This window comes from Silurus meridionalis, chromosome 23 (genome assembly GCF_014805685.1).
Source record: "Silurus meridionalis isolate SWU-2019-XX chromosome 23, ASM1480568v1, whole genome shotgun sequence".
NCBI classification, from domain to species: Eukaryota; Metazoa; Chordata; class Actinopteri; order Siluriformes; family Siluridae; genus Silurus; species Silurus meridionalis.
Window position 1 is genome coordinate 22,364,157 of NC_060906.1, and position 19,088 is coordinate 22,383,244.

The window sequence follows — 19,088 nt, forward strand, 5'->3', positions numbered from 1 at the left end:
TCAACGATGCACGTCCGATCGAACAGACGCATTACTGCAGTTCAAATTGCTGAAAAAGTTCATGTTGTTAATGTTCGATGGGCCACGATTTTTTCAGCAGCAAATGGGGAACACCACAATATTAAGCAGGTGGTCATAATGTTATGCCTGCTTATATATACATTTACATTTCTATGCGTGTATGTTAACATAAATGGCAGTGTAGATAGCAAGAAATGCAAACCGTAACTGAAGTGTTAAAAATTTTTGTCCATGAAAAAATTAGGTCTGCATTTTTCATCTTTTCCGATCATCCTTTCCGATCGACTGAACACATCAGTACCAAGTGTCTTCCATATAACGCCTTTATGCTAGAGATCAAAAATCCTAAAGCAAACTCAGATATATTTATACATTCATACACAACAAATATACAATGTATGGACAAAAGTTTGTGGACACCTGAGAATAAATTGTTTCTTTTTGAACATCCCATTCCACATTTAGTCCCTATTTGCTGTAATAATAATGTCCACTCTTTTGAGATGTTGTTCCACTAGATTTTTGTGGAGATTTAGCGACAATGGTGTTAGTAATGTCAGGTACTGGTGTAGGTGAAGTAAGGACGCCTGGAGTGCCGTTCCAATTCGTCCTTAATAAACAGCAGCTGGTGTGAGTGATTCACCTCTAGAGGCCGCTCTTGTGCTGTATAACCTAACCCGGAAAAACTGTCAGTATGGATTTTTTGCTATCCGTGCCCAATTAATCACCAAGTATCATGGGTTGCATGTACAAGTGATTTAGTATGGTGTGCTGGTGTCAAAATATGAAAAATCTATCTACGAAATCAAATCTACGAAAATAAATGCGAATACATATATCTTTATATCAAATTCACATCTTGGATGGAAACATAACTAGCGTGGATATTCGAATGGTTCAGTCACACATCTGACACACACACATGTCTCCTGTACAGATTCTATAGCAGTGAATTTCAGTGCCATAAAACGACTCCTTCAATCAAAAATTGCACTATTCAAATTGCCACTATTAGGATAAGTTTTATTTGTTTGTGAAATACCAGAACAAAAAGTAAATGGTTTTAGGAAGGAAATTTAGGCCCTACACTATGCTCATTTGACGCATGTATGTACGTACCTGTGTGTGTTTGTTGATGAATTATTAGCTCCAAGACGAGGAACGTCGACGGAAGCAGCAGCTGGAGGAGATCCGTAAGCGCGAGGCGGAGGAACGAGCCAGGCAGGAGGAGGAGAGACGCCGGAGAGAAGAGGAACGAGCCAGACGAGAAACTGATGAGAAGGTACACCAGGCTGAGTGACCCGAGAGCGCTCGACACCCGGGACAGTCGCGCTCAACAATCCTTCTTTTAGTGACACTATTGCAGTTTTGCAAAATGATAGGGAGAGGATTAGGAGCTGCTGATGATGACCATGATGATGGTGGTATTTAGGACACTTTTTTGGTAGATCTCAAGTATAATTTTATTACAAAGAGGCCATTTAGTAGCTTATTACAAACTAATATATATGAGGTCAACCGATAGTGGATTTTACTTGACAATCCGTGTAAAAATTAAAAAAACATTGTATTTCAACTGAATAATGAAAATGTGTCAAATGAAATAAACACAAAAATATATCTATATTAATAAATATTGAAGAAAATTTGAAATATTTAAGAAAATCTGAAACAAAAACTAACACTCCAAATAAAAACATCCAAATTAATTTTAAAAAGGCGACACTTCAAATAAACAGCACGCGGAGTCAGTGATTCGCCTGAAGAGGCCGCTCTCGTACTGTTTATAATGCAACCCAGAAAAACTAGCTGTATGAATTTTTTCCACTTATTGAAGCCTGATTTGCAAGTGCATTTCCTCTCCCTAGAAGAAATTACTGTGTCTTGTGCTGCTGACTGCAGAAACAATATGCATAGGTTAACCATATACGTATTATTATATAATAAACTTCGACATCACCTCAAATAGTGCACTTTATGGTGAATAGGGATAGAATTCAGGCAAGAAAAAAGACAAACAGAATGTAAAGTTTAGTTAGTAAAGAGCCGAGTGTGTGTCAGCATTGCCAATGCTAGTATTAATATTCGTCCTTTATTAAGGGTTTGGTGTAGTTTCACACACATGAGCTTGTGAGAGTATCAGTGGAAGTGGACCAGGTTGTAATCCTGTGTAGCAGCTCCGTGTTACATTTCCACAGTCTCTTCAGTCTCCACACTCAAGAAGTCTGTTTACGCAATGTTTCACTGGGCCGTTAAATTCGCCCGCGGTCTGAACGTCCGTCATCCATCCCAAGTGAGAACCTCATCTCAGTGTGTGGCCATGCCTCTGCGTCACCTTCAGACCACCGGGAATTTAGTGCCCAGTTCTAACGTCCAAATTGCATGTCCCCACAATGTCCTGTGTTTCTGTGTATCCCCACCCCAAAAAAAACCCCAAATCATGCATGATTCACTTTCAGGTTTTATTATAGTCTTTGGGAGACCATCATTTCATCCCGACCTTTGCTTTGGAGACATAGTTTGGGACACTGCCCGTCCCTGTCATCCCCTTTCATTGTGTCATCAGTGACATCCTGAAACACACGTGAACCCAGGGCCATTTATGTACAGAGACCAGAGCAGCAATTCCTGCGAAAACATTTGTGAGAAACTCATGAAAAAACCTGTGAAGTACTTTCACATCTGTTAGAACCAGATGTATTCGTTTTAGCACTTGAGCAGCACTACAGTGTCAAACTTCTGCCACCCCCTGGTGGACCCACAAGGAAATGAAAAAGAACTTCATCATGCAGCTGGTTAAAAATTCCTTACGTTTATATAAAGTTTTCCAGCCAAAGATCAGGAACAACAGCCATTAAAGGACGTAATATACTGATTTAAGTTGTAATAGTGATACCACTTTTCATGACCTAGCTTGTAATAACCTTGTTAGTTTAACTCTTGATTTTTTTTCTCATCTCAGTGGAACAACTTTCCTGAGCTGATTTTTATGACATAAAAACATGCACAGAGACAGAAAAGCATTTCGTTTAAATCAGTCATTCACGATTGAACCAGCGTTTACGTCTGATACTGCATTTCACTGTAAATGGGAAAGAATGGCCAATTGGAAAATTCGGACAGGTCCAGGGCAGGTTCTCCCCGTTTACCTTTTTATACTGTGTAAAGTTTTTAGTTCTAACCGTTTTAGAAGGACATGAACCAGTCAGGCGTTACTCAGGTCTTCTTTGAACAATTAAATTTGTTGATATTTTATATATTTGCTAATCAGAAGCGAATTATTTAGACTGAAAAACCTATTCGAATAACCACGTTTTTAATTTTATTTTTATGGACTTTTCGCAATTCAGTCAAATCCCTGCAGAAGTAAGAAAGAAATTCTACTTAGAGGAGTGTAACAGGCAGAGGCTGGTAAGGCTAGCTGAGGCAGCTCTAACTGGCTCTTCCCCCTATTCCTTAGAGGAGACAGGAGGAGGAGTACTACACCCGCCTGGAGGCGGAGAGGCGCCGGCAGCACGAGGAGGCCGAGCGCAAGCTGCTGACGCCGGACGATCCTGGTCTGTACAGACCTCCTCTCCCAGGGACTACCAGCCCCCCCCTTCTGCCACTAACCCCACCACCACCAACCCTCCTCCGACCCCGCCTCAGAGAAACACCTCGTACCTCAAAACCCAGGTCGTCTCCCCCGACACCTTATACACTGCCAAGTTTGTCTCGTACAATGACGAGGAGGAGGAGGAGGAGGAGGAGGACGATGCAGGCTTAGCAGGTCAGGTTAAGCTCTCCGCTACACGGAAGTCCTATGGCGATCTCATGCCCACCCAAAAGCCCCCGCCGCCGCCCATCACGCGCAAGCCCCGCCCTCTCTCGGACGGCATCTTTCTGTCCGGCTCATTCCAGCTGCCTGAGGCCAATGCCAACAGTACTGCGCCCAAGGCAGGGCAAGCCCCTCCCCCTTCCACCAAACCCAAAGGTAGAGACGCCACGGAGAGAGGGAGGCCTCCGTTTCCGCCCATCCCTCCTCCGTTTTTATTGGTTCATTCCCGTTTGTATTAGTTCTTATTAGTATCCGTATTTCTTTTTTTCGTTTCCTGTTTCTCTTAGAGAGGTAATTCTCTCACGTTTTTCCTCCTCTCCCTAGATCGTAAAAAAAAAATTAATAACGTCTTTCTCTTCGTTTCCTCAGTGTGTTCTCACTTTTTTTTTTTTCCCTTTCTTTGTTTTCCAGTAGACAAATTAGATTTGGTAAATTCTTTATCTGATCACCTAATCCAATCCAAATTTTTCTCTTGCCCTCCCAAATTCCTCTTCCTCCAATCATGTATCCAAGCAATCGATCAAACCCATGATTCTCCCTGTGCTCTAATTCACTCCAGAGTACTGTTGGTTTTGCCGGCCGTCCCTCATGTGCGTGCGAGCGAGCGCTCATGTGTGTGTGTGTGTGTGTGTGTGTGTGTGTGTGTGAGAGTGTGTGTGCGAGTGTGTGTGGTTTGCTTTGAGGAAGGCTCAGGCCTCCGCAGACTCCTGCGCATCCGCTATGGGCTCAGGGGAAAGAATGAGACACGAGCGCACACACGAGCAGCCCTCCGCAGACTTCTGCACACTTGGCAAAAGGGGGAAAAGATCTGTCAAATGAGGCACGCATTTTGGAGCGTGGCTGTTTAAATACGCAATTCGATTCTTGATTGGGGGGGATGCTTTTATTAAGACAATGGGGAATTCTTTTACTATTTGTTATAATGGCAAAAAAAAAGACACAAGCTTTTAAACAGCCATGCACAAACTCGTACGATGCAGCCCAGATTAACAGCGATGCCCGGTGGATGTGACATGCAATCGTGTTTCCCCAACACACCAAGTGGGATCTGCTGCCATCCGAGTGCCATTTGTTCTGATGGCGGGACAAACCACTAACCCCGCTTATCCTGCAATTACCCTAAAAAAACTGCGATGCAATCCTGCGAGCTCAGACTGACGGGATTAATCTGGCTGCGTATCCGTTGGCGCTTACTGCCTGGCTTTGCTTTGCTCTGCTTTGCTCTGCTCTCCTAAATCTCTAAACTGCTCTAGCCGTCTGTCTGTCTGTCACGTCTCGTCTCCGTGTGTCCGTACGTCCATGTGTGTCGCTTCATCGCTGCATATTGCACTCCTCCTTCCCGTCTCAGGAGCCATCCGAGCTTCAGGTGAACTCTCTCAGCACCTGAGGCTCTGGGCTCTGCTCATCTCCTCCATCTCCTCCTCCTCCTCCTCCACCCGAGGATCATCAGTCACTCCGCTTACGGTGGCCAGAAAACCAGCCAGAGTTTCCAAACGCATTCCATAGGACGTGATCTTCTAGGAAACTGAAATCACAGATAAGAGGCTATGGTTCTCCCTTAACACGTGTTTTCTTCCTTTTAAACCACAGCGTTACAGTTCCCTTTTTATCTATTTATTGTGGTCCACGAAGCAGGTGTTTTATATTATGTTATTACAGCTTATAAACTCCTGCCTGTCTTTTCTTGCTCTTAAATATATAATCCATTAAGGGTGTAACGGTACACAAAGTTCACGGTTCGGTACGTACCTCGGTTCACTCGGGTCACGGTTCGGTGTAGTTACGGGGGTAGAAATGCAAAACATGAAACTGCTTGTTGTTTTTTTTTTTATTGACGCAGTATGTTTGTGAACATCAGCGGTTTACATTTTTGATAAAACATACATATACAGATGGTACTCAAGTTACGATGGTTCGACTTACGATTTTTCGATATGACGATAGCGAAACGACGAAATTGGAAAAATATTTACAATTTCGGCCAGCAGGCAGTAGCGCACAATATACCATACGTCGGTGTGTATTCGTTTCAAATGGTTTCAAACAGCAATTTTAGTGATAAAAGCGTGTCTTCCTGCTTGTAGGGGAAAAAAAAAAAAGAAGAGGAACGCTATCAGTTTTGAGCAGAAAATTTTAATTATAAATCAGCATGAGCAGGAAAGACTGTCACAGTCACAAGATATTTTTTTACTTACGATGTGGTCGTCATAACGGATCTCCGGTCATAAGTAGAGGAAATAAAATGCCTGTTTTTGTCTAAATAAAATAAGGAAAATATGTACAAATAAAATAGAATTAATCTAATTAATGCAACACACTGTTTTTATTATATTGATTAAATTTAGTAATCAATTAATTTGGCACGTATTGATTAAATAAAATGTAATAAATGGAAACATTTATTCAAATAGATTAAATTTTTTTAGACCATATTTGGGTAATACAGATGTGTTTATAAGTGTGTGTGTGTGTGTGTGTGTGTGTGTGTGTGTGTGTGTTTTGTGCAATTAATATAAAATTTTCTAACGATTAATAAAATCAAAACGAATGTCTAATTTAAGAAACACAGTTATTTCAGTTATACTCATAAATTCATCCATTCATTCTCTCCCTCGAGATGCGGAATTGTCAGGATTTTCTCCTTTTAAGAGAAATTCTTGAAGCTGTACATAAAACACTAAATAATCCATATCGTTAAACCGTTGTACAAATATGTAGTACTATGTTCTGCACGTAAAACAAGGATTATGTTCAGTACACGTGTGCACCGAACCGCAAACGTGTACCGTTACACCCCTGGTATTCTTCCATAAACATTAAACATACCTGTGAATACATTTTTCACGTCGAAACAATGAGATGATAGAAGAACCCTGCTAAACTCCAAGGTCAGAGCTGCTGCTGTTGAGGGGAAATGAACCTGGTGGTGTAAAATACTAATGTTTCAGTTTATTCTGAGCAGCCATGCAGCCTCTTTTCCACCGTCAGCGGAGTGACCTGTCGGTTCACCAGCGCCACTGTGTTTGTGTGTCTGCTCCCCTCCTGCTCCATTTCATCATCCAACAACCTCAACATGCATTTGGATGGAGGTTGTGACCTCACAACCAGCCTGCAGAGGAAAGACCAATATGGATATAGAAAGGTTGTAGATGGAGGCATACAGACTCGTGCAGACACACGGACGTGTGAGCCTGCTGCCTGATGATGCCTTGAGCAGGTCCGAGGTGGAGGTCACTGGGAAGTTTAGAGATGTTCAGTCATATTAAACTCTAGAAATTCAAGCTGGAGCTGTAGGAATGGGTTTCAGAAACAAGGTCAGGAGAGAAGCATGGTTATATTAGTTAGTAGGGCTGCACCAATTTGGTATTGAGGGGGAATGAAAAATCTCTATTGAGATAATCAACGTTTTTGAACATGAAATAATCCATATCCGTAATAATCACATGTAATACTTAATATGTTTGTGAGGGGAAACTCGGATCGTAATTATGTTCCTGCAGAAACTGTGAACATGAGTATGCCGGCCCAGCAGGGGGTGCTAAAGTTAGGTTTTTTTTTGTTAGTTTTTTGATCCATCAAGTAGAACATTAGAAGCAGCAACATTTTTTTATACTGAATCATTTTTATTTTATTTTTTTCCCAGTGATTAAAAATATGAATCGCAACTAAGAATGGATTCTAAAATTTTTTTTTTTTTTTTTTTTTTTTTTTACATTCTCAAATAACACGACAGTAATTTGGCTTTCAAAACAAGTCGTTTGTGATAACACAAATTTTTCCTTTTCTTTGTTTTTAGATTTTTAGATTCGCTGCTTAAAACCACAAAGGCGTTTTTAGTGCCACGTTAAAAAATAAATCGAAGGTTACGAGATTTTAAATTGTAACAATACAAGAATAAAGTCATAATATTATGAGAAAAAAGTGCGTATGGTTGTTCAAGTCCCTCAGGGTCGATTTCTTTTATTCATCATCCTCATAGTCTTTTAAAAAAACTGCATCTTTTCTTCGAATAGCACTCAGATGTAACCATCGATGTCCTTCAGACTGCACAAAAGAGCAGATTTCCTCAACATCTGTCTGATTTTTTTTCTTCGGAATAAATGATATTTCCTACAAAACTGCCACAGTGTCCGTTTGCTGATTATAACTCCGTGCCGATGAATCAAAACACAAAGAATTTTTTCCCTGATTGTAAAACCAAAACTAAAGTAGGATTTTACCAAATCCTCCATGTCCATTTTATGCAAAATAGCAAAACGTTTCTCGCAATTCTGATTTATTCTCAAAATATTACCACTTAATACTTGTATTGCTTGTATTTTTTTCTCAAAATATGAACTTTACAAAATATTACTTTATCTCGTAATTTCGACTTTATTCTTAAAATATTTACCTAAAAAATTTTACTTTACAAAATATTACTTTATCTCGTAATTTCGACTTTATTCTCATAATTTCAACTTCATTCTCGTAATTTCGACTTCATTCTCAAAATATTTACTTTACAAAATATTACTTTATTATCGTAATTTCAACTTTATTCTTTAAGTATTTTGACTTTATTCTTTTAATTTTCGACTTAATTCTTCAAATATTTCGACTTTATTCTCCAAATATTATTAATATTAAAAATATATATTCCTGGTTTTGCAGACTTTAATCTCGTAATTTTTTAACGTGGCACAAAAACGTCGTCGTATAAAATAGTCAAGTGGACTTTGGGGGGGGAATACTACCTGAAGCATGACTGTGTGAAAGTGGGAGGAGCTTGGCACCCTCTTGTTGCAGCTAGCGGTCTGCTTTGCGAGACAAATCGGAGGCTGTCAGGTGGATCTTGTAACCTTTCCTTTAGACTGAAGACTCATTTAAAGCATTTTGAATGTAGAAGACAGGACACAGGTTGTCCACGTCCATCACACCAGTGACGTCTCAACCATAGAGAAGCCTACAGAGAGTCGGGTAGAGTTACAAAGGGTATTTTAAACTCGACACCGTGACCAGATCTCCTGAGCTTAACTGCCTTGTTTCCAGAATTGGCAGCAGGTCAGCGGAAATATTACCAGACGTGTCACAGTAGGGACGTTTTTCTCACGCACAACTTCTGCTTCAGACTGTGACCACTAAGTTGGAGACAGGATTGTACAGGACGTCTTTGTATGCCGTAGCATGAAATTTTGCCTTCACTCGATCTAGAAAACTCAAACCTGTTCCAGCATGACAATAACGCCTGCTCCATGAAGATACGGTTTACGTTGATTGGAGTGGAAGATCTTCTGCTGCTCCAAAACCAGACCAAAAGTCCACCATTTGCTGTTACAATAAGCTCCACTCTTCTAAAATGTTTTACTAGATTCCATAGTTCCTGAGTTTAACCATCGACAGTAACCTCATGTACACATTATATGAACAAAGGTTTGTGGACACCTTCCGGGAGAATAAGATGCACATTTTGAACATCTCATTCAACACTGATGACCCATTTTCTCTTATAGTAACTTACACCCTTCTTCATCTTCTGGGAAGATGTTCCACTAGATTTTGTGGAGTTTGGGATGAGATTCATTCAGCCACAATGGTCATAGTAAAGTCAGGTAGTGATGTAGGTGAAGTGAGGTGAGGAGGCCTTGGGTGCAGTCAGCGTTCACATTCATCCTAAAGGTGATCAAGAGCTCTAAAGCAGGAGATCTTCCACTCCAACCCATGGAAAGCAGATCCTCATGGAGCTGGCTTTCTGTGTATTGTCATGCCAGGAACAGGTTTGGGTCTCCTAGTTCAAGTGAAGGGAAAATGCAATACGTGAACTGTACTGAAGCGTTTTAGTATCACGTGAACGATTATGACGTCATAACTAGAAAATCTTTTGGCCAATCAGACGGCAGATAAACAAATTTTTGATTTGGAGATTGTTTATACGGGATTGGTGCAGCCCTGTTTCTCCACCAGGATGTATGTAGAGATACAGTAATGATACACATTCATTGTATTACTCCATCAGTTGACCTCCACCGAAGACCAGAGATCCACAGACCATGCTTCAGACAGTGCTTCAGTACTAATCCTGCCTGCGTTAATCCAGCTGCTCAGCTTCCGGTCTGTGCTGAAGGCAACCTGATACCAAAAGCTGCTGGGTTTCATAGATTAGATGATGTCATAATGATGCGTTCATTACTTTGTGATGACACACCTCATATAAAGCATCTTAATATCCTCAGCCCGAATTTCCAACCCAGCAGCTTTTTGGAAACGTCCTTCTCGTCCACACGAACTGATACGACCGAATTTTAACGTGTCATTTTTTTTTTTCCCATTCAAAATAAAAACAGGGTTTAATTCATACACTGGAAGCACGACGGCAATTGTAGGATCAGGAGAAGTTTACAAGGACCCGCGAGAGAAATGGACCAAAGGGTGAGTTGCTTAAACACAGACGGTTTTATCTCATCTCAAGGAAAAGGGAGGAGATGTTGGACTTCTGATCAGAAGGTCATGAGTTGCTGCTGGGCCATCGAGCAAAGGCCCTTAACCCTCACCTGCTCAGGTGGAAACACCAGAAGTGGATTGAAATGATCTTAATTGAATTAATATCAGTCAATTTGACTATGGCCAAAAGTATGTGGACACCTGACCATAAGATCTGCATGTGCTTTTTGAACATCCCATTCCACACATTCTTTTATGGCATTTGGTAGACGCCCTTATCCAGAGCGATTCACATTTATCTCATTATCATACAACTGAGCAGCTCCAGTGTTAAGGGCCTTGTTTAGGGGCCCAGGAGTGCCAGATTGATGTGGCTGGGATTTGAACTCACAACCTTCAAAGCTAAAATCCAATGCCTTAACCACGGTGAAGATCTGCTTCACATGGGTTGGAGTGAAAGATCTTCCCGGTGGTTAAGGCATCAGATTTTGGCTTTAAAGGCTCTTCGTGAGATCAGAAAGAAATCAGACGAGATTAATCAGAGTTTGATTGTGTTTCAGTGGACCAGACCAGGAGAACTCAATAGGCGAAGCACCGGAGAGTCTCACGTTTAAGGAGCGGCAGAGACTTTTCTCACAGGGGAAAGAGGTTTCCAACAAAGTCAAGGCTTCACGCAAGCTCATGGAGCTGGAGAACGAACTGAACACGAAGTAGTAATTAAGAGCAAATCTTTCTTTTATTTTTTTTCCCCCCCTCTATTTTTTCTTTTCTTTTAAAGTGGGACTCAACACTAATCCCTGAAACCCAGCACTGGAAAGAGAGAGATTTACCTGGAGCTTCCTTTTTTTTCCTTCTTCTTTTTTTCCACCATCATTTCCATTTGTATGAAAATAACTGGACCAGTAAGTACACGTGTTGCTCATAGAGACTATTGTTTGATTTGTTTGGGTTTTTTTTGTTTTTCTTCCCTGCGGCGTTTCAGATATATAATAAAGCACTGTACAAATGTTTTAATTATAATAACGATGAATGAAACGGCATATTTTTTTCGGATTTGTGAAATAGTTCATTCTGGAAAAGAAAAGAAAAAAAAAACGCAAAACGCTTTATTCCTATTTTATTTTATTTTTTATATCACTGATTGTAGCGTGGGACGTTTTTATGGTGGTGTTTTAAGCTGCAAACTTCCACACTTTTTTTTTTCTTGTGTGTGTGTGTGTGTGTGTGTGTTTGGTTTTTTTTTGTTTTTTGTTTAAATAACCTTTTCTGTAAATTTTCAATTTGGACCAGCTTTTTGTTTCTCAGTAGAATCAATGTAAAAGCTCGAAGTCGTTACAGATCATAACGTCCCTCCGGTTTCGCCTTCGCACTCTGTTTCCCTCGGGTTTGCCTCAAAACATCGAAGATGAAGAAGAAGGTGACGGATCTCGTCAGACCTTCTCTGGTTTCAGGAGTTGAGAAGGAGAAAAAGGAGGATTGGGTTTATATTCGAATTCCAGACAGAGTGAAAGTTTCTGTTTTTATATTTTTCTATTATAAGCGATTCTAATCTATTTTCCCACTTTTTAGTTCCGTTTATCATCCTAGTGAACAGGATTTGATGGAAGTGAAGTGCAGTGAATAGACGTTCTGTAGTTTAAAGGTTCAAGACTTCAGTGAAGAAAAGAAACAAAGATTGCAGGCGTTCATTCCATCCTCATGCCTGATCCAATCCATTAACAGAAAGCAAAAAGGATTAGTTTATCTCATCTTTTTATTTCCTTTCTATCTTTTTTATTCATTTGTTTTATCAGAAATGTTTTTCGGAATCGATCTCCTTTTAGTTTTATTCCCCTCGGAGTTAAACACATGGTTGTAGATCTGCATTAACACTCTGAAAATGCTGGTGAATGTGTAAATTGTTTAGTTTATTTTATTTTTTTCCTCCAGAAACACACACACTATGTAAATGGAACCAATACGTAACACTATAGTGTCAATATTCCATCACCTTTTTTTTTTTTTTCTTTTTTCTGTTTCCGAAATGTAAACTCGTGTATACACACTTTTTACGTTTATCATTTTAGGTTCAGGACGAGTTCATTTGATTTCGTTTTAATAGTTGTTACATGTTAGGCTTTTGTAAATCATAAATAAATTCAGATTTTACACAAAAATAAATGATTGCTGTACTTGCTGTTTTGAATCTTGATTGTGCGTTATTTTATTTATATATTTATATTATATATCAAGAGTCAAGAAGCTTTTATTGTCATTTCAACCGTATATAGCTGATGCAGTACACAGTGAAATAAAACACAGTGAAGTGTGTGTGTGTGTGTGTGTGTGTGTGTGTGTGTGTGTGTGTGTGTGTGAGAGAGAGTTCAGTTCTTTGTTGGGAAGCCTGATGGCTTGAGGAAAGAAACTATTGCACAGTCTGGATGTGAGGCCCGAATGCGTCGGAACCGCTTTCCTGATGGCAGGAGAGTAAAAAGTGTGTGTGTGGGGTCGTCCACAATGCTGTTTGCTTTGTGGATGCAGCGTGTGGTGTAAATGTCCATAATGGAGGGGAGAGAGACGATGATCTTCTCAGCTGTCCTCACTATCCTCTGTGGGGTCTTGCAATCCGAGACGGTGCAGTTCCCAAACCAGGCAGTTTTGTCAATGTTCAGAGACAGGTTGTTGGCTCCACACCAGGCTGTTAATCGTTGCACCTCCTCTCTGTATGCTGACTCGTCGTTCTTGCTGATGAGACCCACCACGGTCATGTCATCGGCAAACTTGATATGATTCGAGCTGTGCATATATATATATATATACATACATACATACACACACATTATATATATATAATCATTGCTGACCCTGTGCTCTGACCACAGCTTCCTAACCGCTGGGATATGTGAAGAATAATTCACTGTACTGTAATGTACATATGAGGGGTATAAATCACCTTTACCTTCATAAGCAGCACATTCATCTAGACCTCAACCTACCTGTGTGTTCAATGCTCAGAGCTCAGTTTTGAATTTTCAGCCAATCAGAATACAGTATTTATTGTCTTGCTGGAACAACTTTGGGTCTCAAATAAAAGAAAAATTTCGTTCTGCAACATCCATATTTATGCCAGACGAACAGATCATCTTCTTCTAATCCTACATGACTGCTGCATCAGTCATTTCCCAACCACTGACCTCAACCTACAGCCTTATCACAACAGAACGTGAGTCATGTGACTTTGACACGGTTAATATTACACTTCCAGAACACCTCTGTGACTGAACATAAATTTCCTACTTTATCACGTTTACGTGATCCGAAATCTATTAACAGAGTCCAGGTTGTAATGTAGGTCATGTGACTGCTGGAACAAGTCTTAAGTGTCTGTGTAGACTTTTTAGAATGTAAAAGTTTCGTACAGTGAGAACATCTGGTGAGCTTGGACACTATTTGGACACAGTGTTGTCCTAGAAACAGCTTGTTTCTCACTGACACACCCTGAGTTATGGTCTGTATTTGCATGGGTGTGCACACCTGAAAAACCCGTAATACACAGATTAGCTTTGTGTTTGTTGGTTGTGAAATGCTTTCAGTCGGGGCAGAGCGAAAAACAACCATCACATCTGCCCAGATCAGAGACATGGTGGCAACAGGGGCAAAAAAAAACATACAGTATTTATATTGAACATCCTTAACATATATGGAGGAGGTGGTAGCTTAGTGGTTAAGCACTTTGGCTCTGAAGGTTGAGAGTTCAAATACCAGCCACCCCAAGCTGCCCCTCCTGGGCCCCTTAGCAAGACCCCTAACCTGCTGATAACTTGTATAAATGAGATTAATGTAAACGTAGACCTCGATCCCAGCCTGAAATGTTTCCACATGCCTGAAGGTTTCTACTGATTTATTGTTATAATTATGGGATGCACCAAAATGAACACTGAAATTTTTTTTTTTTTGTGTTCATTTTGAGGCATCCCATAATATAAATCGCTACCTGCTTAACGTTGCTTAGCGCATATGGACTGATAGTATGGCGTATTCGAAATACTTTTTCTGATAGAAAAAATTAGTCAATCATGAAAATCACAAAAGAAATTGTTTATTGATTTAAAAAAAAAAAAAAGTTTTATTTATATGAATGAATTACATCAGGTGGGAAAAATCCTCGTCGGAAAATTTACAGGAAGGTGTGAGTTCAATTTTGTGTATTATTATTATTATTATTATTATTATTATTATTATTATTATTATTGCCGTTAAAGAAAAAAACAGAAATTAAAGTTAGAAGAAAAATGGTGTGGCTTCCAAGGGAGTTCAAATGACCTGTCAATCATTCTTGATTATTATGCAAATCTAATTGATCCTGATTGGTGGGACAGAGGGGAAAGGGGCGTGGTTTGGGATAAATCTGTTACGATGCGAGATCTGAATAACATTGTGGTCAACACAGAGAGACATCTTCCCCACACACACACACAGAGATTGAATACTACTATAAGATGTGTGTGTAGCTGTTTGATGGTGTTTAGAGAGCAGTGTTTTGACTGAAGAACTTCTGAAACTCCAGCACGGCTCTCTCCTGCTCGGGCGTCTCTATGGATCCGGGACGAATCGATCGGATGGTTTTTATCGCCTCTGCTCCAGAGATCTTCCTCGTCTTCACCAGGTAGCAGGCCAGCATGGTTCCTGTGCGGCCGTGGCCGTGTTTACAGTGTACAGCAACCGCCTGAGGAACACCAACACAGGGGTTTGGACCTGATTACAGAAATCATCATCCAGGAACAAGAAGTTCACTTCCAATCAATCAAACAAAAAAGACTTTCTCTGTCCGTCGATCCATCTTTCTCTGTCTGTCCATCCCTCCATCTCTCTATCAGTGCCCATACACTCTGTTTATCCCTCCATCTCTCTATCAGTGCCCACACACTCTGTCCATCCCTCCATCTCTCTATCAGTGCCCATACACTCTGTCCATCCCTCCATCTCTCTATCAGTGCCCATACACTCTGTCCATCCATCAATCTCTCTATTAATGTCCATAAACTCTGTCTATCCCTCCATCTCTCTATCAGTGCCCATACACTCTGTCCGTCCATCCATCACTCTATCAGTGTCCATACACTCTGTCCATCCATCAATCTCTCTATCAGTGTCTATACACTCTGTCCATCCATCCATCTCTCTATCAGTGCCCATACACTCTGTCCATCCCTCCATCTCTCTATCAGTGCCTATACACTCTGTCCATCCCTCCATCTCTCTATCATTCCCCATACACTCTGTCTATCCCTCCATCTCTCTATCAGTGCCCATACACTCTGTCTATCCATTTTTTTTAGTTTACCAGTATCTCTCTCTCTCTCTCTCTCTCTCTCTCTCTCTCTCTCTCTCTCTCTCTTTGTCTCTCTCCTTTCTTTCTTTCTTTTCTCTGACAAACATTCTGTGTCTCTCTGTGTCACTCTCTCACTCCATCTGACTTCCTGTGTGCATTTCTCTATAAGTCTTTCAATCAGTATCTGTCTTTCAGCTTTAAACCAACTGTGTGTGTGTGTGTGTGTGTGTGTGTGTGTGTGTGTGTGTGTGTGTGTGTGTGTGTGTGGCAAACTCACCTGTCCAGTGTTGGCATATTCAGTGATGGAGATAAAGGTCTGGATCTGACTCGGGCTTGGGGGAGTGAAGTCCACCATGGGGATGTGGTGCAGTGTGAGATCTGGACAGCTCTCGTGATCAGGAGGTTTGGATTCACACAAACACACCAGGTGTTTAATCCCTTTCTCCAGTAAGAAGCGGTAATGTGCTGATCTGCAGGGCCATGCCATGCCTGCTACCTTCTCCATATCCACCCACGAGAAGTTTGGTGGAGTGCTGCTTCTGTCCTCCTTCTCTCTCTCACCCATCCTTCCTTCCTTCCTTCCTTCCTTCCTTCTATTTCTCTCACTCTCTCTCTCTCTCTCTCTCTCTTTCTTTCCTTTTCTTTTTTTCTTTCTCTTTCTCTCTCTTTCTTTCTTTCCTTCTCTCTTACTTTTCTTTCTTTCTTTCTTTCTTTCTTTGTCTCTTTCTCTCTCTCTCTCTCTCTCTCTCTCTCTCTCTCTCTCTCTTTCTTTCTTTTTCCTTCTCTCTTTCTTCCCTTTTCTTTCTTTCTTTCTTTCTTTCCTTCTTTCTTTCTCTTTCTTTCCTTTTCTTTCTTTCTCTCTTACTTTATTTCCTTTTCTTTTTCCCTCTCTTTCTTTGTCTGTCTGCTGTCTCTCTCTCTCACTCTCTTCCTTGTTTCTCCCTTGAGGTAATCAGGACACACCCACCCACGTGTTTCACTCTCTCCCAGACCAAAGAGCTACGATCGGGTTACAAACAGCAGCCAATGAAAACGTGAGAACGTCACAACCAGTCACAGGAAGTCTGTCTCTTTGCAGTGAGTCACTTCGTATAACTCACTAAAAAAAGGAGTCAATTCTTTAAGCTCTTTTTCATTGGCCCTGTACTTGTACTTTGCACAATGACCATAACGTGGAATCTAATCTAATCTAAAATCTATAATATCGTCACGTACTCTTTTTGTTTGGATGAAATTGTTCTCTGGTGTGTAATAAATACAGTTTATAACTTTGCAGTGGATTTATAGTGGAAGCTCAGTCATTTTTTGTTTTTTTCTTGATCAGAAGGTTGAGAGTTCAAATCTCAGCATCACCAAGCGGCCACTGCTGGGCCCTGAAGCACGGCCCTTAACCTTCAACTGCTCAGTTGTATAAAATGGAATAAATGAAAATGTATTTAAAATATTATGTTATATATGTTTTATATATTATGGTTTTAAAAGTTATTACAGTTATTGTAATATTGTATAATTCACTGCTGAGTCAAACTGCTGCTAAATATCTCATTTAGTCATTCCTGAGCAACACATTCAAGTTTCAGAGAACACACACACACACACACACACACACACACACACACACACACACACACACTTTTATACCCAGAGGATGTTTATTTGCTGAACTGGTGTGAATTAATGAATTAACCAATAAATTAATTGATATTTACAGTGTATGGCACTGATAAAGAGAGAGAGATAGATAGACAGAGTGTATGGCACTGAGAGAGAGAGAGAGAGAGAGAGAGAGAGATGGATGGACAGAGTGTATGGCACTGATAAAGAGAGAGAGAGATGGATGGACAGAGTGTATGGCACTGAGAGAGAGAGATGGATGGACAGAGTGTATGGCACTGAGAGAGATGGATGGACAGAGTGTATGGCACTGAGAGAGATGGATGGACAGAGTGTATGGCACTGAGAGAGAGAGGATGGACAGAGTGTATGGCACTGAGAGAGAGAGAGAGAGAGAGAGAGGGATGGACAGAGTGTATGGCACTGAGAGAGAAAGATGGATGGACAGAGTGTATGGCACTGATAAAGAGAGAGAGATATGGATGGACAGAGTGTATGGCACTGAGAGAGAGAGATGGATGGACAGAGTGTATGGCACTGAGAGAGAGAGATTGATGGACAGAGTGTATGGCACTGAGAGAAAGATGGATGGACAGAGTGTATGGCACTGAGAGAGAGAGGATGGACAGAGTGTATGGAACTGATAGAGAGAGAGATGGATGGACAGAGTGTATGGCACTGAGAGAGAGAGATGGATGGACAGAGTGTATGGCACTGAGAGAGAGAGAGAGATGGATGGACAGAGTGTATGGAACTGATAAAGAGAGAGAGATGGATGGAAAGCGTGTATGGCACTGAGAGAGAGAGAGAGATGGATGGACAGAGTGTATGGCACTGAGAGAGAGAGAGAGAGAGATGGATAGACAGAGTGTATAGCACTGATAAAGAGAGAGAGATGGATGGACAGAGTGTATGGCACTGATGCATTATGGAAATATAAGAAATCTATGCCTTGAGCAAGGCTCTTAACCCTCTGTGCTCCAGGGGGCGCTGTATCATGACTGAAGACGTTTCACTAATTTTTCCAAAGGATATGATGGAACATGTGACCTGTGACCACGAGAGGGCGCTGTAGTGCCATCCCTTCCATTACCTATTTTTTAACGATTTTTTTGCTTCAGTTATATTTAATACAAGAATGAGGTTTTTTTTGCAAATATGTATGTGATAAAAATTAAAATGCAAACTCAACCCCTCCCTGGTGCAAAAATAAAATCTGATAAGCTAAACATGCTGTATGAATAAATATTAAAATAAAATAAATAAAGAGGGACATATTAACTGTGCATATTATTGACATAACACCTGTGCATAATAACATCCTTCTGCTCTCTGGACTTTCCTGAACCATCCTGTTTCCCTGTAATATCCATGAAAATGGCTTGGAACTGTAATTAATGCAAACAGTTTTGCACTCAAATGTACATCAGTACAGAGCTGATCAACGCAACAATGATGAAACTATAGTTAATAAATATCTGGTCCTGTGGATGGATTTCTGGAGTCTGGTTCCTCTCAGGGTTTCTTTCTGATGTGGTCTCAGGAGGTTTTTCCATCACCACCATTAGAGACAAACAATGTATAGGACTAATTTATAGAAACAAATTTGAAGAGTTTGAAATGAATCATTTTACTCCATTTATTTCTCTAAAGCTGCTTTGTGAAAATGTCTAGGTGACATGCAAACACACCTTCTCATGCTCCTCAAGTCACCCTGTTTTATCAAGTTTTTTTTCTCACATCCAATCAGACTCTATATGAACAGGATAGAGTCATCGGCTAGTATGTATTCATTTATACCTACAATAGTAAAAATGTAGTATTAGTAGTGTTATTAAGATAAATAAGACGTACATGAGGGCATCCTTTACTTATTTCTTTCCTTTTATACCCCCTATTTTTATG

The 19,088-nt window shown here is 40.5% G+C and overlaps 2 protein-coding genes across 2 annotated transcripts in view; one reads left to right on the top strand and one right to left on the bottom strand.

Annotated features, from left to right (window-relative positions):
• afdna (afadin, adherens junction formation factor a) overlaps positions 1 to 12,449 on the top strand; it is a 101,544-nt gene extending 89,095 nt beyond the window's left edge. Inside the window, 5 exon segments of the mRNA XM_046836695.1 lie at positions 1,169 to 1,303; positions 3,482 to 3,593; positions 3,596 to 3,790; positions 10,162 to 10,246; positions 10,819 to 12,449. Coding sequence (XP_046692651.1) covers positions 1,169 to 1,303; positions 3,482 to 3,593; positions 3,596 to 3,790; positions 10,162 to 10,246; positions 10,819 to 10,972 — 681 coding nt within the window. The 3' untranslated portion in view covers positions 10,973 to 12,449.
• Positions 12,450 to 14,314: 1,865 nt separating this feature from the next.
• Positions 14,315 to 16,219, bottom strand: LOC124377197 (dual specificity protein phosphatase 23-like). The gene is made up of 2 exons (XM_046836573.1): positions 15,847 to 16,219; positions 14,315 to 14,963 (listed from the first exon to the last, which is right to left on the bottom strand). The coding sequence occupies exons 1-2, from the start codon at positions 16,132 to 16,134 to the stop codon at positions 14,763 to 14,765; spliced, it is 489 nt and encodes a 162-aa protein (XP_046692529.1). The 5' UTR covers positions 16,135 to 16,219; the 3' UTR covers positions 14,315 to 14,762.
• Between the last annotated feature and the right edge of the window lie 2,869 nt (positions 16,220 to 19,088).

Coding starts and splice junctions, on each gene's coding strand:
- LOC124377197 (XM_046836573.1), bottom strand. CDS start 16,134: ATGGGTGAGAGAGAGAAGGAGGACAGAAGCAGCACTCCACCAAACTTC. Junction 14,964..15,846: donor AATATGCCAACACTGGACAG/GTGAGTTTGCCA, acceptor GGTGTTCCTCAG/GCGGTTGCTGTACACTGTAA.